Source organism: Anabrus simplex, chromosome 2 (genome assembly GCF_040414725.1).
Source record: "Anabrus simplex isolate iqAnaSimp1 chromosome 2, ASM4041472v1, whole genome shotgun sequence".
NCBI classification, from domain to species: domain Eukaryota; kingdom Metazoa; phylum Arthropoda; class Insecta; order Orthoptera; family Tettigoniidae; genus Anabrus; species Anabrus simplex.
Window position 1 is genome coordinate 185,570,510 of NC_090266.1, and position 26,632 is coordinate 185,597,141.

The 26,632-nt window shown below is 38.6% G+C and overlaps 1 protein-coding gene across 5 annotated transcripts in view; it reads left to right on the forward strand.

The window, feature by feature from the left end:
* The window catches only part of bgm (bubblegum), a 514,443-nt gene that overhangs the window by 356,638 nt on the left and 131,173 nt on the right, over positions 1–26,632 (forward strand). For all 5 annotated transcript variants that reach the window (XM_067140465.2, XM_067140469.2, XM_067140466.2 and 2 more), the window contains exon 6: positions 19,764–19,959. In XM_067140465.2, coding sequence (XP_066996566.2) covers positions 19,764–19,959 — 196 coding nt within the window. The remainder of the gene's footprint in view (positions 1–19,763; positions 19,960–26,632) is intronic.

Below are 26,632 nucleotides of genomic sequence, written 5' to 3' on the forward strand. Positions count from 1 at the left end.
TAAACCGCACCTTTAACTGGCTGTCGTAGTACAGGCCCTTAATTTGCTTAAAACTAATTTGTACTTAATTATGATTCTATAAACTAAGTGGTAAAATACGTGAACATAGGCATTTGTAAACACAATGTCTTTCCTGCCACATTGTATTCTGTCATTGTGTGAGATTCTTCCTCCCTTTCGGAAAACCATCTGCGCCGTCTTGCAAGTGTTGATTACTAGGCTGTAGTTTGCGGCGTAGTCTTCAAGTTTAACCATTACTTCTTGGAGTTCATGTCTGTTACTTGAACCTATAACTAGCTTCCTCTATGTCTGCATACATAAATAGTGCAACCAAAGTGTTGTGAGTGATGTTTATGATATCAGCAATGGCTCTATTGAATAGCAGGGGGCTGCACACCATTTGTTTGCATTATGGGGACCGAAGATGTCTTGCCATCTTGAACTGTCACTATGTTGTGTGCCAGGATGTTGTTTATTGTTATGGTCAGCGGATTATCTGATCCAATTACACTTTCCAGTTTACTAAGGAGTATTTCTCTGTTTAGAAGGTCGAAAGTTTTCCTAAAGTCAACAAAGACAGGGTAAAATTTCCCTTTTGGATGTCTCGTTGCATTCTCTATACTATCGATGAGGTTTTGGATTGTATTGAGAGTTCCCCTACCTTTCATGGAGCCGATCTGCTGCTCGGGTATCGATCTTGCTGTTTCTAAAACGAGTCTGTTCTCTAGAATCTTGGTATATATCTTGAAGATGTTGTTTTCAAGAGCAGTGTCTCTGTAGGCGCCAGGATCCTCTGTTTTCCTTGCCTTTGTAGAGCATCCTTATATCAGCCTGTCTTCATATTTCCAGTATTTCTCCTGTTGTCATGCATGTGTTGAATAGGGTGGACCATATATTGCACCCGTCCACCTCCCGAGTCCCAGACTAGCATTAATCTCAGGGGTGTCGGTTCATTATTTAAGTCCACACATATATAAATATAGAGGCATAATAGAACACGGGAATGAACGGAGCAATTAAAATTTAAAATGGGGAAAGCTCAATTGTAAACTTGAATTTAAGGACTCCATGATAGGACTAGAAAGTTGCAGTTAACTTTAAAAAGGGTATCATCTAACTACAACAAAAAGATTATGAGAATGGTTTCCTTTGAAATAATTTGCCAGAAGGAGCAGTTTATTACGCCATCCGACGTACGAAACTTTGATACATTTGGCAATGATATTTAAATTTCCACACATGTTACATAAACAAATCACTTGCTATACCGCAAGTGGTATCAATATGTTGCTGGGTTGCTTCTGAAAGAAATTACAATTGGAGTATAACTTATGGGTCGATTCCATTTGAATCGAACCGTTGTTCAAGGATATAGCTTCCTTCTATCGGGAGCCCGAGCATAACCCATGTTACGGTCGGCTTCTTGATTTAACTAAGATGATGTACCCCGGCTATATACATTTTTTCGAGACCGGTACTCGGACTGGGTAATGTTTCTCGTGAATTACGAAAAATGGATTACACGGACAGTTCCTATCTTACGATGTCCAGCTGATGCCATACCACTGAATTAGCATTTATATTTTATTTCCACATGATCTGAAATGTTACAAAGTAGCCTCAGTAGACTACTGCCACAGATGAGATAACGAGAAGCGGTGGGAAATACCGTGCCGATGATCTCCGATCGCATCACAAGCGAAGTAAACAAACACACTAAGTATTACTGTCACCTGCCCCGTGCGGAAACCGTACAATAACGAGGTAACAAATGATTATAATATTTATTATTCTTATTATTCAAACATATGAGTAGAGGGATTTTGTCACCAATTAATTCATTATCGTCAGAATATTCATTCATCCCCGAATTTATCATCCCTGAAATTATTATTATTAATATTATTATTATTATTATTATTATTAATATTATTATTATTATTATTATTATTATTATTATTATTATTATTATTATTATTATTATTATTATTATTATTCTCAACGGTTCCTGGCACTGCCACGTTTGATTAATATCGTCATTATTATGCGGGACGCAAACACAAATGGTTATTACTGTTATTATTATTAGTATATACCTCTTGTGGTTATTATTATTATTAATGAATAGGTGACTCCAGATTTTATTATTATTATTATTAACGTCACTCAAGAGGTTATTATTATTATTAATGTCACTCAAGATTTTTATTATTATTAATGAACCGGTCACTTCCGCCAAAATATATTAAGATATCGGTCGCAATTACAATTATTTCACTGATCAACCAACGACATCATTACTGTTATTATTATGACAATTATTATTAAGCTGACCGCGATGATTTAACATCGTCCTTACATTGTTATTATTATTATCGGTTGCATATTATCATTTAGATTCCCGTTTAACATCTATATCAACGCTCATTTAATTAAGGCGGTCCAATCATTTATCTGCAATATTTATTATTATTATTATCACGGCATCATGATTGTCAATACTCGTCATTACAATGATTACAATATCCGATCATTTATGTGGAATCTGAACTCTCATTATCCTTAGATCCGTAGTATCTCGACGAATAGCGGTGCAGTCTATTTGTTTCGTACATGCTGTCATGAATTCGAATTCTACCCGCTACGTAACTCAGTATTTCTCTGTGACACTGCCCGTACATTTTACACTCATTTCAATATCCTAAGTGTCTCTCGTACGGAATTTATATCCCTTTCTATCTCAATATTCCTTGATTCATTTATTTCTCACAGAATTATCAACTGACTTATTTATTCCACTTCTGACATCGTACGACCTTTTATTATCTGACTGCAGATTCTTTAACATTTTTCTATCTCATTTTGATCTACGCCTTAATTCATTCTCCACAAATAATCGTAACATTTTGAAATTATATTTACCAAAATTTGACAATCATGGTTTCGTAATATTAGTCCTACGTGTTCCGGCTAATGAATTGCAACTTTAAGACACGACATTTATACGTAAAAAAATATTGGACCGTAATTTAAACCACACGTTCATTAACATGTACGGATTATTAGCACCGATCTACATTTCACTATTATTAATTTATCAAGTTAAATTACCACACACTTTAATTCCGAATTAAAAACGACCTCCCGTCATTAAATGATTCCCGATAAACTCAACACCTGATCACTTAAATTTTATTATTACGCACTGCTCACTAAAAATTCCAATATCTCATGAATTATTATTATTATTAATATTATCGCTTCTCACAAATTTAACAACTTCACTTTGAAAATATGAACATACTAATCAACAACAAAACCCCACTGGCATGACAAAGCTGGACTTTCCTTCAATGTCATTACATAGCTCGTTCAAATGACAAACAGAAAAGGACATATCGGGTCTATTTGACTATGATAACCAAAATCAAATGTAAAGAAAATTATTCTTGACTACAAAGAAAATATGAATGCATGCATGACTTAACGTAATACCCTATATCTACAAAATTTACATCTACAATAAACTGAATACATAAAAAGACCCGATTATTTACATTGTTATTATTTAATACTGTCCGTGCTACAAATTTAGGATGGGGTCGTTAAGCGACTCATCTTGTTACAGAAGGTAACCAAGTCTAATCAAATTATTCCCATTTTTCCAATCACGCTAACATTTCCCAAATATTATCTACATTTTAGTACTCATCTTAGTTATCGGTAATCCATTGCAGCTTGGCAGATGAGAGGCTCCTTTCGGCCCCTCTCCGCCGTATTACTCCTCCATTCTTGATGGCGTAGTTCCACAAATGATTTCCTGGCACATTACCATTTTACACTAATACCTTAATTATCACAATACTTCACCATTGACAATGTTAACACTGAAAACTTTACTTTTATAAAACAAATTAATACCCTAGACCCAAAAATTTAATATTTTACACTGTTTTAAGCTTCGTCCAATTACCGCACAATGGACATGGACACGTACGACGGTGTGTCGAATTTTACGCCCGTCGCGATTTATGTCGTCCGACGCGATACGCCTGTTTCATACGGCCCTCTTGAAGTGTTCATGATAACGGTTCGATATTCCAAAGTACAGGCTATTATTCCCTCAAAGTACTGTTCGTCACACAGTATGTTATTTACGTACTTATTGCGGTGCAATTTATTTTACTCACTCTTACAATGCAATTAATTGACTTCACTATGATATTTATAACTGGCAAACACTGTCCTAAGTTAACTACTTCCAGTTCATGTTGCTTGAGCGCGATCACATTTTATAAGTACTGGCGGATGCTCGCGCCATTAAATGTTGAGTTACTGTACACCCGACGGATTTGAAGTCAGCTGCGAACGACGGTTCAGCTCCAGAGATTCATTTCAAGTGTGGTGACGAGTATCCTTCGCGCCCGTATATATGGATGAAGCTTTCCCTCGCGGATTCATTGACGTCATACCCATAAGGGAGGGGGTGGATTTTTAATATCGGTCCTTGCACTCCGAATTGGACGTAAAAATTTATATCAAATTAATCCACTCCGCTAGCATATTTGCTGGATTAAATATGAACTCCTAATGATCATAGATTTTGGAGATACGGGTGGATTTAGCTCCTCACATTTCGCGCCTTTGGAAGCGTCCCTTACAACGTGGTTTTCGTCCAGCCAATGACATTCAAGCTGTCTGGTTTCCAAGAAATCCAGCCTTCAATTTATTTAATTTGCCAATAATTATCGATTATTTTTCTATACGTGACATCTAATAAGTTCATTACATCGATCCGTGTACTCACAATAATTTATTACTGATTACTTTTGAAGTTACGAGAATATCTCATCCATCATTCCTTAAGATGGTATCCCTGGGTCTTCCATCAACTTTTAGCGATTGGCCTGCAAGTGGTCACGTGATTTAAGTTTCCACCTGCCCGAACCTAGGCTAGCGAATGTCCTCGCAACCACTGTACTTTTCCATGACGTCACGGAAATTTCCGTCCGCCAAAAATATCCCAGCGCACTACTCATGTTGCAAGATTCCTTTGTGTCAAACTACCCCCTTCTCTTTCTGACCAAGACTTATTCGTGGACTTGTACTTTTCCTGGTCGCCAACTAATGGGGTCCCCTGCTGTGAAGTAGCTAAATGTTGTTGTGTCGAGCTAATCCGTCAGGCTCCAGTCTGTCGTGTTCCTTCGCTCATATTTTCAACTTTACACAGATGAAATATTTTCAACTACACTTCTGTATTTCAATAAATGTACTATTTCCCTTCATAAATCAAATCATGATTGACTTTGGGCCTAAGTCACTCGGGTTCAATATGTATCAATAGGTCACATGAGTCTTTCAAATTTTCATTGAATATACCGTCCAGTCCTGGTGCTTTTTTGTTTTTTGAGGATTGAATTGCCATTTTGATTTTCTCCTGATCTATGAGAAAAGTCGCATTATTTATATTCTTTCAGAGCATGAGAGCCATCTCAAGATTTTGCTTGTTCAGGGTCTCAGAGAAGTGTATTTCCCAGGATGTTATTGGAAGTTCATGAGTGTCACTCGAGGATCTTTTCTTGAGTGCCATAAAAGGATCTTTAAGGCTTCTGCTTTCACTAGTGCCTGGACTTCCAAATACTGGGCTTTCTTTAGTTGAATCAGTTTTTTGTATGTTTACCTCTTCTCTGCATACTCTGTAAATATGGAGTTCTCAGTCGTTTGCCGTGCTGTGTGGAGGAGTTCCAAAGTTTCTTGACTGAGTTTGTCACATTAGTTATCAAACCACGGTTTGGCTGTTCTTGGTATCGACCAGGTTTGTGCTTCCTTGAGGGTGCTTAGAACAATGTCTAGTGCTGAGTCCAGTAGACCTTCTTTAATCATTATTGAGATTCCATCTAAGTCATTCATTTTCCTCTCTAGTATTTCTGGGTAAATTTTTCTTGTGATGTACTGCTGTAGGTTCTTCTTGTGTATGAGGTTTTGTCCCCCTATCTCGATTTGAATGGCAACAGGTATGTTTCCTAAGGGTGGAAACTGGGTTTCTGTACATTACCACATGGCTACTGATTAAGAGACCATCACCTTTGATGAAAACTAGATCTATAGTACTTCTGATTTAGGAGCTATATAGGTTGCTTCATCTGCCTGATTTACCATATTTACTCGTGTATTATACCCCTTTTTCCCCACTTTTACAGCCAAAAATAATAAAAGGGATCCAATATGCGATAACCTCAAAATTTTGTGCAGCGAACACAAGACTTCTAGGTTATAAAGAGCTATAAATTGTACGTGTAAACATTCTATACTATTATTTAACAAACTTAGAATGTATTTAAGTTATACTGGCTATTTTCGTCGGAAGGCAGTATTTCTAAACGTAAAAAGACAAAAAGTGGTGAACATGACTTTTAGGCCCACGATACAAATAAAAGTCTGTTTTAGTTATTCATATCACGTCATTCGTTACATGTCATTAATACCCTGGTGAGGTTGACGTCAGGAAGGGCATACGGCCGTAAAAACTCGCTACGAAGATTCGTCTCACTTCATACTCGATCTCATAGAAGAAAGGGATAAGGGTATAGTGTTATCATATAATTAAATATTGAAACAAAAGACCTTAATGGCCTGTCATTTGTCTCTGTCAGTTCAGCCGTAGGCCTACCACACACAAAACCTTATCACTGCTTTCATTTGAATTACCGCCCTTCGCCGCCAACTTGCCTGCTTGCTACCGGCGTGTCGTCATTCTAAGTGACATCATCTTCACTGCTATCCTCTCGTCAGTCGCGTCAGCCATGCTTCGTTCTCTTTGAGCCATGCACTACAATCAAGAGCATATGAGGTCCCGTCTTTTCGAACCTTTTAAAAATAATTTTATTCCCGACTATAGAGTCTAAACAGTGTAAATCTATTCCCAGATGGTCTCTGATATTCCCAGTGGGTGTAAATGTAGCAGAAGCCACTCCTTCCGAATAAGGCCGTACTGTAGAAGGCATGCCAAACCATCAGCTGATAACTAGCGTATGTTATGAGCTGTATTCCAAAAGTAATACATAGTAACTGGAAACATTCTTTTGATAACTGCGGCTGTTGAAACACAGACCCTTATTTTTAAGTATATTTCATGCTTGTTCTCTACATTTATCACATCAGGATTTGCGTAAACAGCTGTCGATGAGATAGGACAGACCACATTGTTTAGGTTAGGTATATTATCGCCCTGATAGTGCAAAAAATCGCCGGAAAAAATAAAAATAAATAACAGGAAAATTACCACATTTATGGATATCTACAGGTGTGGCGGTATGCGTTTTATTATCATAATGTTTAATTTTGTACGTTCGTTGTCTCTTTTTTACTAACGCATACCCTAGTATGTTTTGTTTGGCGTCTCCAAAAATCGTTTAACGTACGTGGGGACATAAAATATTATTATTATTATTATTATTATTATTATTATTATTATTATTATTATTATTATTATTTGTTAGGTACGTTGGCGAGTAAAAAATTCGTTTTAATTGGATAGCTTTTATCACGTTTTAAACTTACTTCTCTCCGGTACATATATTGGTCCGAGTTACGAGATATTAAACGACCACTTTGATAATGATCTCGCCTGCTATATAAATAGCAATAACCGCGAATGCGCGAATATTTCTAAACTAAAGTGAACTCATTTCCTCATCCCGAGGTGGTACAGCTCTTTGTAGACACACCCCCAGTGGAGGGGAGTTACATGTACCGCTTATACCGCATATCAACCTTCCTGCCTTTCGTAAAAATCTCTGGCAGTACGGTACCGGGAATCGAAGTCAGACCCCCGAAAACAGCAACTAATTGTGCTAACCATTACGCTGGTGGACATTATTAACTACAAAACACAGACACGTGACTGATGCATGCTTGCAATGTGCGGGTTGGACTCGAAGCTAGGCTTATACATCTATTTGTGCGACGTCATCAGAGCTGCAGTAGACCTACGCTACAGAGGCGGACTTTTCTTAACTACTAAGCACAGTTGTACCGCTTGGATTCGACGCGTTTTTCATTGCGTAGGTTGTACGGACGAAACTATTAACAAATTTGTGCGATGTCATCAGAGCTGCAATAAGACTTGTACCCGCTTCAAAGCGGAATCGTCATTGTTCTCTGACGAATTACGTTAGGCCGCAGGGATGGCGAACCTTTTCTAACTAGTGTGTCATTTTAAGTATGGTTTATTATTCTCAACTGTTGACTGTGCCACTTGTTATTTTCCTTTAAGGAATGGCTGCACCCTACAATAACCCCCTCTCCCCCGTGCGACTTCCATTCCAAATTCCTAATTATGTCTCATAAAATGTTATTTATTTATTTGTTTATTTATTAGATATATGTCTTGTAAAAACATTTGATTGCATGTTCCGTGGTCGTATTTTGCAAATACTGCAAATAATACATTTTTAAATACGTAAGTTTTGAGAATACATATTATTATTTGTAAATAAATAAATAAATATATAAATAAATAAATAAATAAATAAATAAATAAATAAATAATAAGCCCCATTGTAACACACTTCGTCATTAAATATTATTAGCAGGTGAGTTGGCCGCACGGTTAGGGGCGCGCAGCTGTGAGCTTGCATCCGGGAGATAGTGGGTTCGAGATCCACTGCCGGAATCCCTGAAGATGTTTTTCCGTGGTTTCCCATTTTCACACCAGCCAAATGCTGGGGCTATATATCAATTAAGGCCACGGCGGTTTCCTTCCCATTAGTAAGCCTTTACTATCCCATCGTCGCCATAAGACCCATCTGTGCCAGTGGACTTCACTTCCTCCATTAGCTTCATTATCTTTCCATGCTGTCATAGTCTGCATGCTCAACAATTTAACTAATTTCTACCTCATCACATTTCCACAAGGAAATCAGAAGAAAACAACTATCCTTGCTTGTAAGGTCACATCCATGCTTTCATCAAAACATACTGTACTGCATACATCTGGGAGTTATCCAAATTAGCTTTCAATTGCTCTGAAACTTCATCACTCATTTTTATTATTCTATACTTAACAACAGTTCAGCTGGCTGGCATTCCTTTCATTCCGTTAATTATTTGTTGTTTGTTGGGGAAGTTTTCAAACAATGTGTCTGACATCAATAAGGAAGTTTATTTCAAGAACTCTCCGTCAGAAAGCGGTTTCTCATGCATGCTGTACTACGCAGTGAGACAGATGGAAACAGCCGCACTGGTGTTATTCCTTGGCCGAAAAGGTGATACAAAAGAACTAGTTTGTTTTGAGTAATGTTCAATATTTTCTGACACGAACTCTCTTCTTTCTGCATTTGGCATGGAACAAACATTTGCAGGGGCGTATTCTCCTTGAATGCAAGGTATTCACTGCATGCGTTAAGATAACACAAAGAACTGTCTGATGTACGATTTTAGGTTGTTTTAAGTCAAATATTAACGATTTCATCTCTCAGAAGTTCAAAAGGTCCGCGCAACTGTACTAGTTCCGTTGCTTGACTACGTGTGGTGCTGGTGTAGTCTCGCCGTCTACTCCTCTCTAGGAAGAAAGAGACAGCATGGCGGAGTTAAGGATGCAAGCCATTCAATCTTAAAATTGCATTCGGTGGCAGACGTAGTTCTGAAACCCTCCGAACGATGTCGCTGCAATTGAAACTTGGTCAGAATTTGTCACCCCATACCCGTGCTACCCTCTGCCATCTGTTAGCAACTTGGAGAAAGTCGACATGTTTACAGCGAACGGGACCCACAGATTATCCCCCAGCGAGAACCCAACGTGACGAAACTGACCAATGCCTCTGAGGTGACTTTCCTCCAGTGCTTCAGTTGTGGCTAACTAGTGAGGTAATTCGTTGTGTGTTTTGCTGATTAGTGAGTTCATTCTGTGTGTGCTGTTCCTGTGCTATTCGTCGTTTTCGGTCTTTTATTATATTTTGCGCTTATTGTGGTATTAACGATGGATGAGTCTAAAACGGATATAATTGTAAATCAGTTTACTGGCCGTTCGTTTGATGAAAAGATTCAAATAGTTCAAGCCGGGAGACCTCTACCTTCCCTCGTATATTTCTTCTTTACCGGGCGAGTTGGCCGTGCGTGTAGAGGCGCGCGGCTGTGAGCTTGCATCCGGGAGATAGTAGGTTCGAATCCCACTATCGGCAGCCCTGAAGATGGTTTTCCGTGGTTTCCCATTTTCACACCAGGCAAATGCTGGGGCTGTACCTTAATTAAGGCCACGGCCGCTTCTTTCCAACTCCTAGGCCTTCCCTATCCCATCGTCGCCATAAGACCTATCTGTGTCTTCTTCTCCTTCTTCTTAATCTGCTTACCCTCCAGGGTTGGCTTTTCCCTCGGCTTTTCGGACTCAGAGAGGGATCCCACCTGTATCGCCTCAAGGGCAGTGTCCTGGAGCTTCAGACTCTGCGTCGGGGACAAAACTGGGGAGGATGACCAGTACCTCGCCCAGGCGGCCTCACCTGCTATGCTGAACAGGGGCCTTGCGGGGGATGGGAATATTGGAAGGGATAGACAAGGAAGAGGGAAGGAAGCGGCCGTGGCCTGAAGTTAGGTACCATCCCGGCATTTGCCTGGAGAATGGGGAAACCACGGAAAACCACTTCCAGAATGGCTGAGGTGGGAATCGAACCCACCTCTACTCAGTTGACCTCCCGAGGCTGAGTGAACCCTGTTCCAGCCCTCGTACCACTTTTCAAATTTCGTGGCAGAGCCGGGAATCGAACCCGGACCTCCGGGGGTGGCAGCTAATCACACTAACCACTACACCACAGAGGCGGACTCTCGTAAACTTAAAAATAGAAAACAAGAATTGTGTACGCACGTTCAATCCAGGAACTTACAGTAAAACTGTTTGGCTCGAGTTCACTTGCATGTAATTAGGGTGAGTAGAATTGAAATTTACTTAATACATTGTGTTAACTGCGTGGTTACTAGTTGCATGCCTCAGTGGAGATTCCAGGATACGCCACTGATCATTTGAGTGATTAGTGTCGAAATATCGCTTTACATAAGATGTGAGGGATAACATTTATTGTTTTCAAACACTGGCAACACATCATTCTATCAGTCCGAATTCCACTGTCCACTGTTCTTGAAAAATCCGGTCACTAGTTTTGTTAAGTTTCTGTTCTTTTCAGCACCGAAAAATGTTTGCGAGGTCCGTATACAAAACCACCAGAAAACGACACTGTTATCTCACTAGACTTTCGGACCTATCCGTGTAGCAGTGTTGCAATTTTGCACGTCCGGATGGAACTAGTATTTAGATTTTCGATATTTATTTCTTATACGGCCAACACTATGAGATATGTATCTTCTGTAGTACAAGACGTATATAAAACATTATGTTCATGTGGCGTGCCACTGAAATCGTGTTCGCGTGTCACCAAGTGACACGCGTGGCCTAGGTTCGCCATCCCTGCGTTAGGGGGTCTTATAGGCGAGATGTAATTTTTTCATTTTCTTCGTCTCGAAAAGCCAGGGGGGTCTAATACACGAGTAAATACGGTATTAATTTGTAGCCTTCATCCTGTAGTATATTGAGAATGAGTTCTGTCCTATAGTCCTGTTTATCTATTCAATAGTTGAAGTCACTTCCAAGAATCATTGTCGAGTCATTTTTTGGTCTTGTTATTGCGTTCACTACATGTTCAACTGCGTCATTCAATTCCTAGCTGGGCTTATGTAGAGACCTATGATAGTTAATCGGTCTGTCTTAATAAGTATCAGATTTTTTTCTGTATGGACTTGTTTTGGTGTACCTATGTTGTCTCCGTAGAAGATGTTAACTCCACCTTCTGTCTGCCTTTCTCTTTGGGTGTGGCTAGGGTGTGCTTACTATAGAGATGTGCCATGCATATGGGTTCCGTTAAGAAAGTCTCAGCGGCAGTGATTATGTTGAATTTATTCCAGGTGCCGGATGTTGATGAAATAAGTGACTTTAGACCTTCCACGTTCCAAAGAAGAATATTCAAGTCCATTGCTTTGCTCTCGCAGCATGACCTTACACCTGCCTTACAAATATATGCCTGTTGCTTGTCTCCGAAAACGAAATGACTGAATTATGATTCCTTTTGGCCAGAAGTTGGAGTCCTGTAGGGATTCGTAAAATTTAAAATCCACCCCTACTTTGAAGGCTTTGTTTGTCCTCTTTGTTTGTAACGTTTCACATTCGATATCTCCCTCAATACCGTTTTCCTGGAGAAATTTAATTATTGACTTTGGCTCTGTGTCGCTATGCAGCCTTCCCATATAAATCCATGCTTTTCTCATGACTGCCTGTATATGCATATCTGTTTCTTGTTTTGATCCAACTATTAGATTCTGTTGCGAATGGTTATTTCTAGATTCCCGTGCCTTTGTTCTTCTTCTTCTTCTCTGAGAGGTAGTCTATGGCGTTGAATTGTCTTGACTGTCCTCCTCCTCCTCCTCCTCCTCCTCCTCCTCGGTGCGCTCCTCCTCCTCCTCCTCGGTGCGCTCCTCCTCCTCCCCGTTGCGCTTCTCCACGCCTTCCTTTCCTGCTTCTGAAGTTCCGAATGAGTCGTTTCCATATTTTTTGCTGTTGTTTGCAGTATTTAATTCCCGAGTTTCCTGTTGTTGAACTAGTGGAAACTGCTGATCTGTCTTGCTGTTTTTTGCAGTAATTAAGTCCCGATTTTCCTGTTGTTGAACTAGTGGAAGCTGCTGATCTGTCTCGCTGTTTATTGGTGTATGGGCAAGTGGTTTTTCTTTGATCTTGGGCTGCTCATTCAGATGATTTTGCTGACTTTTTTCGATTGCAGTTTGTTGAATTGATCCATTTGCCAAATATTTCCCTAATGTGTCCTTTATCTCATTGCACATTTTTCTTTCCAAACCGTTTTCAAAAAAGTCAATAATTACTTGTATTTTTCCGTCTAGTGTCTCTAAGTATTGCTCATTTTATAGCTGTTTCTTAAGCAATTGGGGCTTGCACTCACTGCAAAGCCAACTTAACTTGCAGTTTCTCCGCTTGGTGATGCTAAACTCTCCCCCCCGGTTATGCCGCAACGTTCTGAGTGCTGCCGTCGATTGCATTTCTCACAGTCCACCGCTTTCTCATTACTTCTAACTTGTTTGTGACAGATGTTGCACTCGTATAGACTGTGGTTGCTCTGTTCTGCCTCTACCCCTATGTTCTCTTTGGATCTTGGCATGATTGTTCAAATGTTTTGTCTGACTAACCTATACGATAACAGATTTACTCTGTAAATTTCTGTCAAGCTATCAAGTTTTTTGTTACTAATACTTGTGCAGGTATGCTTATCCTTACCGTAACGAATGTTATACACTTATCACTTCAACTCTCTTATTTCCACTGAATCGGCTGGTTCAAAACCTGCATATTAATCTGAGACACTTCACCTGAAGAGAAGGTAATACACGATATATAATTTACATACCTATAAGGCACACAGAAGCATTAATGAACATGTTCACTTCGTTTTACTTTCACTTGTGAACTAATCCACCATATCTACCATTACGTTACTCACTCGAATGCCACTACACCACCGAAACACGGCAATCCCTGTTTTTTTGACAACTCACAGTCCTTTCTTGTGAGTGTTTTACGACAGGTGATACATACAGTGTATAAGATTGCCTTTACGGTGTGTAAATGCCTATCCTTGTTTAGCGCATGAGACAGCAGAAGAAATGGCATGGATGTACATAGGAAGACTAAGAGATAATGCCAGCAAGGAACTCATTAAAGAATACATTAAAGCGATCGGAATACAGGGAAATATAGAGTGCGAGGAGCTTCAAACAACGGGGATAAGTAAGGCCTTCAAAGTCGGCATACCATTCAAGAATCGAGCCGATATCGAACGATCTGTCTTCTGGCCTGAACGGGTTATCGTTAGACGATTTCGTTTTCGTGCCAAACACAACAGAATGTTCAGTGCTATCTAATCCAGAATCACTACAAGAATTGAACGTACTCTTATGGAATGTGGAAGGACTATCGAGCTTGGAGACAACAATCTCAGATGAAATGTTCTTGCAATACCATATTATAATTATGTCAAAGACGTTTCTAAAGACAGAATACAACCTGAGAGACCGATATTCACTAAATGTTTTTGCAGAACAGGGACAATTAGGAAGGCCAAGTGGTGGCATAGCGTGCTACTTGGATAAGAGTTTAGCTCCATTTAGGACACCTCACAAAACAAGAAACTTATTACTAGTACAGACTCAAATGTGTTTGATAATCGCTGTCTATTTCCAACCTGAATACGCTGCCAGGGAGATAATAGATGAACTTGGATCTGCACTCTGCAAAATCAAAAGAAAATAGCACCGTTATCGTGGCTGGTGATATGAACTGTCGAATAGACACACCTACTTCAAAAACTGCAAGCGTCTTGGAATATATGGAGGAAGAGGGCTTCTCTTTAATAAATCAGAAATAAAATAAAATATACATATGTCATAATGGATCAAGCACAATCGATTTAGTTTTTACAAATATGAAAAACATAAAGTCAGTGACTCAAAAGATAAGAAACACGGCGGACAGAAAGCATCTACCGGTCGAAACAAGAATCAAACTGTGCAAGGAAGAGCAACAAGAAGCACCGATCACCAGGAGGTTAAGGCGAAAGCTATCAAAGGGGAAAGTGGACCCTGAATTGAAACAACAAATATCTGAGCACATTTGGCGAGGACACCTTAACAGTGGAGCAGCTGGTATAGAGCAGGTAATAAGAAGTGCGGCATCGCTGGTCTTTCCTACAGCGAGAAAGGCAAAGCCTTGGTTCAATGAAGCATGTTATGCGGCTCGGCGTAAGGCTCTGGATGCTTTACACATAGCAAGGAGTGAACCATCGGAGATAAACTGCATGAAGTATGCTGAACTACGAAGAATCTATAAACGCCTAGTGAGGGAAGCAAAGAAAGAGCATCACCAAAAAGAAGAAAGTGAACTGATACGTGAAGCAGAACAGAACCCATATAAACCGCTAAATGCACGGCAACCAACATTTCCTAGAAGCATTTCAACAGATGTATGGGAGGAAAATCTACGCAAAGTAGTTCAAGATAGAGAAACACGCCCTGAGCTGGAAATGTCAAGTGATGTCACGAACGTCGAACCTTTTACGGAGGAAGAAGTAGCGGAGGTCATAACAAGTATCCGGAACAACAAATCAAGTGGAACCGACTCTATATACGGTGAGCATATTAAAGAAATATGGCCTGAAATGAAAGATGAAATAATCAATCTTCTTAACGAATGCCTAGAGCAAAGCAATATTCCGGACAGTTGGAGGAAATCTACGGTCAAAATGTTATACAAAGGGAAAGGAGACACTGGGGATCCTAACTCATACAGAGGAATCGCCCTGGAATGCACGATGTTCAAGTTACTGACTAAATTACTATGCAAGAGGCTTACAAACATAATAGACCTGAAATTACCTGAGGAACAGTTCGGTTTCAGGAAAAATAGAAGCACAATCCAAGCCATTACCTGCCTACTCAACGACATACAGACTACCTTTTCAAATCCAGGATAAAAACTACATGTATTTTTCATAGATTACACGAAAGCTTTCGATTCAATCAGTCGGAAATTAATAATAGAGAAACTACAGCAATTGGTTAGAAGAGAGAACTATCTATTGCGAATTATTCAAAACATACTTCACGACAACAGCATAATCATCAATGACGGTATAAATATCTCACGACCAATTCATCAAACAAACGGGGTACTCCAAGGAGATCCACTGAACCATCTGCTCTTCATTGCAGCAACAGCTAACGTAGTTCAAGCAATATCATCAGAAAAGGTACGCCTATATATCTATGCAGATGATATAGTAATAACATCAACAGACCAGGTAGAATTGCAGATTGCCTTCGATCAACTGGTGCAATGGACAAAGTAAAATGAACTACAAATTAACGAGAAAAGACTGTGTCCATGAGCTTCAGAAAAGGGGACCACAGGCCTCTTTCTTCTACCAAGAAAAGAAATTAACAGCAGTGTCACACTTTAAATATCTCGGCATGACCTTACGAACACGTGGCATCATATACAGAAAACACATAGAAGACAAAACAAACACGGCTATCAAGGCGATGAACGACATAAAACTCATAAATAAACTATCAATTGGAACAGCAATGAAATTATTCAAAATTAAAATCACTCCTATCATAACATATGGACTAGAATTAATTTGGATACACTGCACACACAGAAATCTGGAACAGATTGAGAAAGTGAAAGCCACTTTTCTGAAAAAAATTATTATGCCTTTCCAAATTCACACCCTCTCGGCTCGCATACGAGCTCACCAGGGAGCCTTTCTTCATTGAGGAACTACGACTACAGCTACTTTTGCCAGCAACTCCTGCATATAAAGGCCTCATGGAAGTGCTTTGTAAAAAGAAAAATGAAATATGGTCAGAGTTCTACGCTACAGACGCTATGATCTACAGCGATTGGCAATAAGGGAACTATGAGCTGAGACATTTAGTGACACGCTACGCCGTTCATGGCTCCACTTCAAGGTGTGCATGACCAGCAAGTATCACGATCCAGACGTCACCTGTGTTTGTGCTTTGTGCAACAGAAGCTGTGATCGATATCTCGCAATGATATGCAGTGAAGGAAGTGCTCATTTAAAATGCTTTGCAGTGAGGGATTTTCCTAATAACTATTGTTAACTATTTGGGTTTTTTCCTGCACATTGTGCGCTTTTCCTCTTTATTATTTAATCCCCTATGTGTGTATGAAAGTCTTACCACAGTGCGTTCATGAGAACGTTTTCTCTCTTGCATAAGTGAGATGAGTGAATGCCTCACAGCATTTGATGCAAAAGATAAGTGTTTCTCCTCTATGTGCAATTTCCTGCTGTACGGTATGCGCTGGTAGTGCTGTAGTCAAGATGCTTCACTGTCCAACAGATCGACATGTAACTCTAGTGTGCTACGTACCTTATTGAGGTTAGGAGCCTCACGATATTTTGTGTGCTGATCTCCTAATTTCTCCAATATTTTTGGGTTTTCCAGTTGCTTAATTCCATTGCTTTACTTCCTTGCGGTTGAACAGATAGTGTCTAAGTATGTGTACATTTTGTTTATCACTTTTATTCGCCGTATTTCCAGGACCGACTAATATACGGATACCAATATAAATGGTCCGTTATTCCCTACGGGAATGAACATCTATAACACACAGATGTTGCTACCTTTCTGCCAAACAACACATAGAGTTGAGAGAGAAAGATCCGGTAAAGTTCATTTACAAAATAATAAATTCAGAAATTGATTTTTCAAGATGACATTTTCTCGAAAAAATGTGGATTATAATCGTATACACATACATACATACATACATACATACATACATACATACATACAGACTCAGACAGTATTACGGATTTAAAACTTCTCTCCCAAGGAACGGTTTTGATTTGGCCAATTAGCCGTAGAAAACAGTGTCACGTTTATATTCTCAACTTGGATTTCTCCTACTTGTAAACCATCATATTTCTTAATTAATTTATTCTCTGGGACTTGCTCTCGATACTTAACTCTCATTCTGCTGTGTGCTGCCATCTGTTATGGTGTGGTCGAAACGTGACCTCGCCTCCGACCAATCAGGGAGCTCCTCGCCATCTTGTTGAACTGCTCTCTTCCAGCGGGAGTAATCGGCCATTATGAAATGAGAAGAAGCTTGACCATGATGGAGGAAGGACATGCTACTCACTCGCTCCGGCTTTTGGCCTTAGCGCATATTATGGATCCGACATAATATATTAGTGCGATGGCTTTCTGCCATTCTTAAAGGTTTAATTTTTAAATTTTGAAGACCGTCCTCCTTTCTTCAGTAAATGCAATATTTTGTGATATCATTACGTGAATATGGAGCAACTGACGCATTGATGTTACTACAAGCCTGATTCTGCAACTGTAAGTTTCTTCTTCATTTAAATTGAACTTACTCTGCGGAGACCGGAATGATGTTTTGGAAAACATGCCCTCTTCTAGAACTTTCGTGTGTTTAAGACCTTTGAAAAAGCCATAATGCTAATTGTTGATTCAAAAATTTAAAAGGCAGTAACTGTTCTAGTTTTCGGGTTTCCTCTGTAAAAAATTATATATATATAATATACATATCCTAATGATCTGGATATGTGTGATATGAAGGTGTATTACGTTTCAACTAGTTTGGGAAATTATGAAAAATTATGATTATTATTAATGTGGAGTTTTGGGAGATAAGGTGTATCTCCTCTATATGTACTTCAAAGGAACTCTACCTCTTGGAAAGGTTTTAGGACCATGTGAGTTTTCTCCAGAGTATCAGAAATTAAGTTTGGGTCTCTTTTAATTTTATTCCTGCTTTTCCTTTTATTTTTTCTTGTAAAATGTAAATGAGTTTTGGAATTTCCGGGTTCCTTATATTTCGACCATTGTTATGCTTATGCTTTGTGATTGGTCATTGCTAACTCTTGATGGCGTATGTTGGTTACCATGGCTACTCTGTAGTGATGGTATTGGTTGTTTTTGGGATACTGACGCTTTAGTAAATATTTTATTTTGGTGTCTGTGTGACTTTAACATTTTATCCAAACTTTCATGACTTGATATTTTCCCGGTTTGTGTTTGTTCGGCTGTCTTAACGTCTGTTTATTCTACTTGTGTTTATGTCACTCGAGACGTAATTACCCTGATCCCCTTGCGAAAGCTCCATGATCACACTATCCGGACGAATATAATAAGTTAAATGAAAGTAAGAGTAAATGAAGAGGAAACTTGTACTTTGAAGGTCACCCTTTGAAAAGCACACCAAAGGCACTACTCACTTAAAGTAATTATCATGTAGACATGTACCTTTTACACTTATTTCTGGTTGGCCGACCTCAGTTTTTCAGGAGTTTTCCTCAGTTGTTAATTACCTTATATTATTGTTTGTTTTTCTCTTCTATGGACGGTTTTATTTAATTTTATTTTTATATTAAAAAAAAGGTTCTACTTTGGGTATCAAGATTAAATTATTTTACCTTCTTAAAGGTATGTTGTTGTTCTTTCTTTCACTTTCTGGTGTTCTGATGTCCAGTACAGTGGTCAATTAAAATTATCCACGGTTTGTTGTGACACTTCTCCACTTGTTAAGGTAAGTTTTTCTTGTTCTCTTGTTGTTGTAAGGTGTGTATAGTGTCTGATTGAGCTTCCACTTATTTCTTACGAACTGGTGCAGTTGTGTACTGCTAGTTCATACCTTGGGCTGGCCGTTATGGTTGTTGTTGTGGTGTTTGGCAATGTAACGGCACAATACATACATACATACATACATACATACATACATACATACATACATACATACATACATACATACATACATACATACATACATTCTTACTGAGTTAAAATTTGCATGAAGAAACATTTGTCAAAATGTGAAATAAAAATTGAGATAATATGAGAAATTATTAAATTCAAACATTTAATACTGATGTTATCCAATAAAATGCAGAATGCATTTTTTTCCACTCTTCCTTTTGCACGTATAACGCTTTCAGTTGGAAATTTTAATGGACAATAAATTCTTGTCAGTAGGCCTACAGTCAATGAAGATAGCTCATGTAGACTTTGTGTGTCACATTTTAACTTTTAATAAGTAATGAGACATTAAGTAGCTCATGATTCAAGATTCAGTAATTATGTTCATTATTCCACTGTTTCAGAGGATTTGCAGCAGGGATATACACGACAAACTCACCAGAAGCTTGCTTCCATTGTGCTGACAGCAGTCGAGCAAACATCATAGTAGTGGAAGATGATAAACAGTTGCAGAAGATTTTACTAATCAAGGATAGGCTACCAGAGCTCAAAGCTATTGTACAGTATAGTGGGAAACCTCAAACTGAAGGAGTGTATTCTGTGAGTAAATTTTTCTATATAACTCTAGTAGAGTTGTGCGTTGTGAGTATGACAGCTCACTAACATAGTCACCAAATTGTCATCAAGGTGGTTTTGGTTAAAATCCTGGTCCATGCATCTGGAATTTTTAAAAATAGGAAGTTACAACATTGTGGTTGGAAATATTGTATAACCCACAGCTATGTAGGTACTGGAAAAATTAGTATTTATTTTTATTAAAATTAGCATTCTGTTTTCTGAAAATTAGCGTTTATGTTTAAAAATCAAAATAAGCGATTATAGCATTCCATTTTATTCTAAAATTGAATGTTTTAAGGACATAAAATTACACTGCTCAAGTCTACAAAAAATGAACTGTTCAAATGATCTGCATTCGAAATCTTGGTAACTCTTGGCTTTCAGCTCTTACAATGGGATGTTTGCTTTTACAAACACTTCGACTGTTCTTTTTGGGAAGTGGCCTTTGGAATATTTCCGGCATTTGCAGCTGTCCAATTGCTCCATAATAGTTTATTTTGTTTGACATGGAAATGGACCAGCGCCAGTAGTATAATTTTCGCTTCGCTATCACGTGTTTTGTTTATTCTTAACATGTTTTACAATATTGTCCTTTTTTCGCTACACAAATCAACAGTTACAAAATTTGCAAAACAGTCAATGAATCTGTCCCATGTAATCCTTTATTGAATACTGCCGAACCATGTAACGCGCATTTATAGTCTTGGACCCCACAACTTCAACGGTTAGTGTAGATTTATCCTTTTCATCTTGCGCACAATGAAGTTCAAACAGGAATGGAGGGAAAAGGAACACATCTCGCAATTTGTCTTATGTGATCTCATTTTTCAGTCATAATTGATTACAGAAACCGTATAAAAGCAGAAATGAAGGTAACACACATCTCGCGCCTTACAGATATCGCTTCTCGCCAATAATATACTTTTTAAAGTCATATGATCGTTGTGTAAATCAATTATTAAAAGATGAATTCAGTTAATACCAGTAGAAGGTAATGGTTGAGACGCGAGTTTTTGACATATTTCTGTTGGAAAACATGATTTTCGCTAGTAAAATACGGTAGCTCATTTATTAGCCACAGAATCACATGTATTTGCTAAATTCTCTTTTGTGTAGAAATTCGCATTTTGTCACATTCTAAATTTCGGTAACACAGTGTTTCACCACTCCTTCGAACCATGAAAAAACTAATTTATGACTCATAAAACAAAAAGCATCACTTATACCAGAGACAAGGGCTTGATTTTTGAAAAAAAATGGTTATAACTTATTGTCGGAATACTCGATAATCCCTAAGAGACAGTTTTTAAAGTTATTTGATAGAAGCAAAAACTGTTCCGCAGAAGACGGTTTATGTACTTCGCAAGTGTAAACATACAGTAACATAGAATTATATCACGGAAGTATAAAATGATCAGTCTGGGTGTCCGAATAGCGAAGAGAGTAAAGAGGAGAGACTGAATTAGTAACAAGGCAAAAAGTCAATAACTATGGAAGATGCAATCAAGCTTCTGTTGGGAGATGTATGGATTGTCAGTTTTCTTCCTATATCATATGAAGTTCAGAATGACATCATAATCTGTTTCCCTTTAGCCAAGAGTATTAAAGATATTTTACATATTGACTGAAATCTAATCTTGAAAATTATGCAGTTTTATCACCATTCTCTTCCATAAAATAATTGTTCAGAGCTAAAAGGAAATATGATAATCAAAATATATGTATATTGTTTCAGATATTCACCAATTCAAGTAATCGATGTGGAACTTTGGGAACAGTGAAGGGAAGATACAAGATAGAACCCTCATTGTTTATAAAATGACATCTCCTAATATAACCTTGTGAGGGTCACTGGATAAAATTATATATTTTTTGTTTTAGCATATACTGTGTAGCAAATACTGATTAACAGTAGGGGTGACTCAGGCGGGCAATACGTTTTCTGGACCCCAAAAAATGATCTTAAAGTGACAGGGTGTTGTTTCTTTCCTCCCCCCCCCCCCCTCCTAAAAATTTCTCCTTCTAGATATTAAGTCCTCTTAACCCTGCAGCACTGGGGCACTCTACGTTGTGACTTGAGTGTTGGCGCTTAGTCTCACAGACCCATGTATATTTTTAAATATATTATTCTAAATTATAAGGAACAAACCGTTTTAATTATTTTAAGTTTAAATGGTTTATAAATAACAGGTAAAATTATAAATCAAACACTTGTGCTACATTTTACAGATGCACTTAAAATTCTAAATGTTACTGTAAAAATGTGTAACGGTAGTATATATTACATAACAAAAAAGTGAGTGTTATGAATTCACTCAAATCGCCTCCTTCTCTACATAACTGTCAAATTAGATGTCTTAACGTTCTCATCAAGCAAACATAGTGTTTCTACAAGAGTCAAACAAATAAAGAAATTACGAGTGAAAATCAAGTCTGTTTGCTTGAAGACAAGCGCTAGTAAGTGCTGCGTCCGGCTCCATGGCTAAATGGTTAGTGGTCACAGGAGTCCCAGGTTCGATTCCCGGCGGGTTAGGGAATTTTAACCTTAATTGTTAATTTCGCTGATACTGGGGTGTATGTGTCGTCTCCATCATCATTTCATGCACATCAAGACGCGCAGGTCGCCTACGGGAGTCAAATCAAAAGACCTGCATCTGGCGAGCCGAACTTGTCCTCGGACACTCGTGGTACTAAAAGCCATACGCCATTTCACTTTTTCATAAGTGTAGTGATTGGGTAATGGCTATTCAGCAGAGCTCTAGAAATTTATAAGAAGAACAAGTATCTAAGCATCCGTGGCTTTGACGCATGTATATCAAGATGGCAGTTTCTAAGCAAAGCAAGGAAGAAGAGGGACTAAACTTTTTAGAAGAAAGTGACATATGTAACTACTGCAAGCTATTGAAAATATGAAATGAATAAACGGTGAATAAAATAAGTATAAACACCAACACTGGGCGCCACCTGTAAAACAATTACAGGAATATATATCTATGTAGAGCAATGAGCAACTCCCTCTCCTTAGGTGACGGGCATCAGGCTGACGAAGCTCCAGACTTTATAACCTTACCTGTTTACCCCTGAAATTAGATGTGGGTAGCATGCCAGGTTCATCCTCACTCCACTGATAAAAAGATTTACTGCAAGTTTGATACCATGACTTTACTCCCAAAATAATAAAATATAATAAATACCACAATAATCATCACTTGAAGAGACCCACTCCTGATTGGCGTCCACAAAGGCAACGTATAAACAACTACGACCAACATTAATCACTACTTGACGAGACCTACTCGTTTGTCGTTTACAAAGGCAAATATACACACTACTACCAACAACAAAATCATTACCTGACGAGACCTACTCGTTTGTCGCTAACAAAGATAAATATACACACTACTACCAACAACAAAATCATTACTTGAGGAGACCTACTCGTTTGTCGTTTACAAAAGCAAATACACACACTACTAACAACAACAAAATCATTACTTGACGAGACCTACTCGTTTGTCGTTTACAAAGGCAAATATACACACTACTACCAACAACAAAATCATTACTTTCATTAGATATATATTTCTTAACATAGGCCTACCTCCAGGTAACAGTCCCACTACACTCTCCACTGTTACAGAACAAAAATCGTATTCTGGTAAAGAAAAGTACGACGACTTTCTCTACGTGCGGATGCAACCTTCTTTACGAAGAGCATCCCTAACCTTATTTACACACTTCTTCATCGACGTCTTGAGTCCTTCCCGACTGCCGCACAGGTTAGTGTGACGCCTCACGTTTCTCCGACTGAAACTGCATACTCGGCCGACGATCTCCTTTACCAAGAATTAGTTCTGTGCACAACCACACATCCACTACCGAATGTAAATTCGGTACGCATCACCACATCCACTGTACATTATCTCGTCGAAGAATTATAGTCTAATTATTATACAGAGTTGGAATTACAAATAAACACTTAGTAGCGTCTTTTACATAACGGCCACCGAAAACTCGTAGCATCAGCGATATTTAGCGTGCTCACTCTGTAGGTAAAATATACTTAAGAACAATAGAGCATCGCCTAAGAATCTGCGCAAAGTAGCTCCCGCGCGCCCGTCCAGTGATAAACACAAAGAATCAAGAACACAAACACAACCAGAAACAGAGTCAGAATGAATTGCCGCACACGCGTACCTACCTATATAGGCTTGCTGCACGTGGTTATAGCGTCCTGGAAAGTTTACTAGTAACAACGCTCTCACAGGCACTTCTTCACGCGTCACTCAGTCAACCCAACCTCGCTTAAAACAAAGCTATCGTGCGTCTGATGTGACATCGAACGTCCACTCACGTACATCCACATTGATCCACTCCAATCTTCAGCCTATACCACCTGCCGTACCCCATGTTTCCAAGCCACTTGTTACAACACATTCAACTGACTTCAACCGTCCTTCCCGATATAGTCGCTGTTTTCCCGGTTGCACAATCCTTACGGCTAGGCCATATTTACAGACTCTTACCCAAACGGAAATTTATACAAAATATAATGATGCACATATGCAATATTCCCTAACTACACATTCTTCTTATAATATTACGTTTTTACATTCTAAATAAACAAAATTACATGATTTTCATGACTTTAACATTACAAATTATTTTACGAAATTTCTTAACCTAAAATTTGGGGATCGTACTTTCGTACGGTTACACATAGAACTCGACATAAGTAATGAAGATTGGGTTGGAAATGACAGTAGTTCATGTGACAGTGATGATTTTGTCAGTGACAATGAACAAAATACTCTTCTACCGGCAAGAGCACCATTGAATGTCAGACTTCCCGGCAATGTATCACCAGCTGTTTCTGGTTATATTTCGGTCGAAAATAAGTGGCAATGGGAGCACGTAAGTAATTCTCCACAGAATAATATTTGCAATGTTATTGGCAAAATTGATGCTGTAATTCAGAGACAGTTAGGAGAAGCTCCTTTTGAAGTAGAAGTAGTGAATGTATTCCTGACTGAACAGTTTTGGGAGCAAGTAACCAGGGAAACCAATGTTTATGCTAATTTATTTTTGGAATCTGCTGCTGAAGATGCTGGTCTGAATAATTCTTATGAAGAGAAGCATTGTTTTCCTGTTACTGCTGATGAAATGAGGGCACATTTTCCCTTTGTATTTTGACATCTCAGAATAGGAAGCCTTCATTACAGGATAATTGGTCCAAACGCAGGGTAATAGAGACCCCAATATATGGGGAAACTATGCCATTCAAGAGATACAAATTCGTCAATAAATTCCTCCACGTCTCCACTGATTCTCCTAGTACAGAGGATGATAAACTCAGGAAGTTAGACCTGTAATGGAATTACTTTTAGAGAGGTTTCAGAGAGTGTACATGCCCGGTAAAAAGTTTGCATCGATGAGAGTTTGATGACGTCCAAAGATAGATTATCTTTCATACAATACAATCCGTCGAAGAGAGCTAGATTTGGCATAAAAATCTACAAGGTTTGTTCATCAGACAATGGTTACTGCTGGAGATTCAAGGTTTATACTGGGAAGGTTAGTTATGTTGATGTGTCTGGAGCTAAGTCCCAGTTTCTTGCAAATGAGAAAGTAATAATAGAAATGTGCAGAGAACTTCTAGGTCGTTGGAGAATACTGTACATGGACAACTGGTACACTGCTCCCACTCTTTTTAGACATCTGCTGTATAACAAGATTTATGCAGTTGGAACAGCAGGGCTAAACAGGAAGTTCATGCCTAAGGAACTTGGCGACACAAATCAGAGAAGGGGCAAGCTTACATTTTTACCCAGTAATGGGGTTTTAGTAGTGAAATGGGCAGACAAGAAGACAGTTCATATGCTTTCTACACTTCATAATAGGCCAGATTTTGTTGAGGTGAAAAGGTATGATGGTAGAAACAAGCTAAAACCCAATCTTGTCACTGACTACAACTGTGGAATGGGTGGGGTAGATTCTCACGATCAGCGGCTAGCATCATTCCCGTTGATGAGGAAATACGTAAAAGAGTACAAGAAACTGTATGAATGATAGTGTTATTCATCGCCTTTTCAACGCTGGTAGGAAGCGAGAAGTGTTTACAACCTTCAGAATCAACGTAGTTGAGCAGTTGTTGGCAAGTGTTATTTTGCCCTCTTACACAACTAGAGGTTCCAAGCCCAGGGGAAACACCACTATGACTTCAGGGGAAGAAGTGGGGACATTTTCCATCCAAAATACCACCAACATCAATGAAAAAAATTCCATCAAGGAAATGCAAATGCCTGTGGGTTGCGGAAGGAATCATCTTTTGAATGCCGTGAATGCAAGGTGGCTCTTCATGTGGAGAACTGTTTTATGGTATTTTGTACAGCTAAGGACTTCTCAAAGTAAACCTGAGAACAGGGTATCCATTTCCTGTTGTTATTTTGCTGTAAATATAAGTGTTTCAATTCACTGTATATACCTGAAGGAATTGCATTTTAAAAACAGTGTTCTAGGTCACATATTTATTCCAACAAGTGTTATTGAATGAGTTGCATTTTACTCAACAGATAGAGAAACCAAGCACATTTGTTTGAAACAAATGTAATTAGCAAACTGCGTATGTTTGACATATGGGCATGGTGAGTTGAAG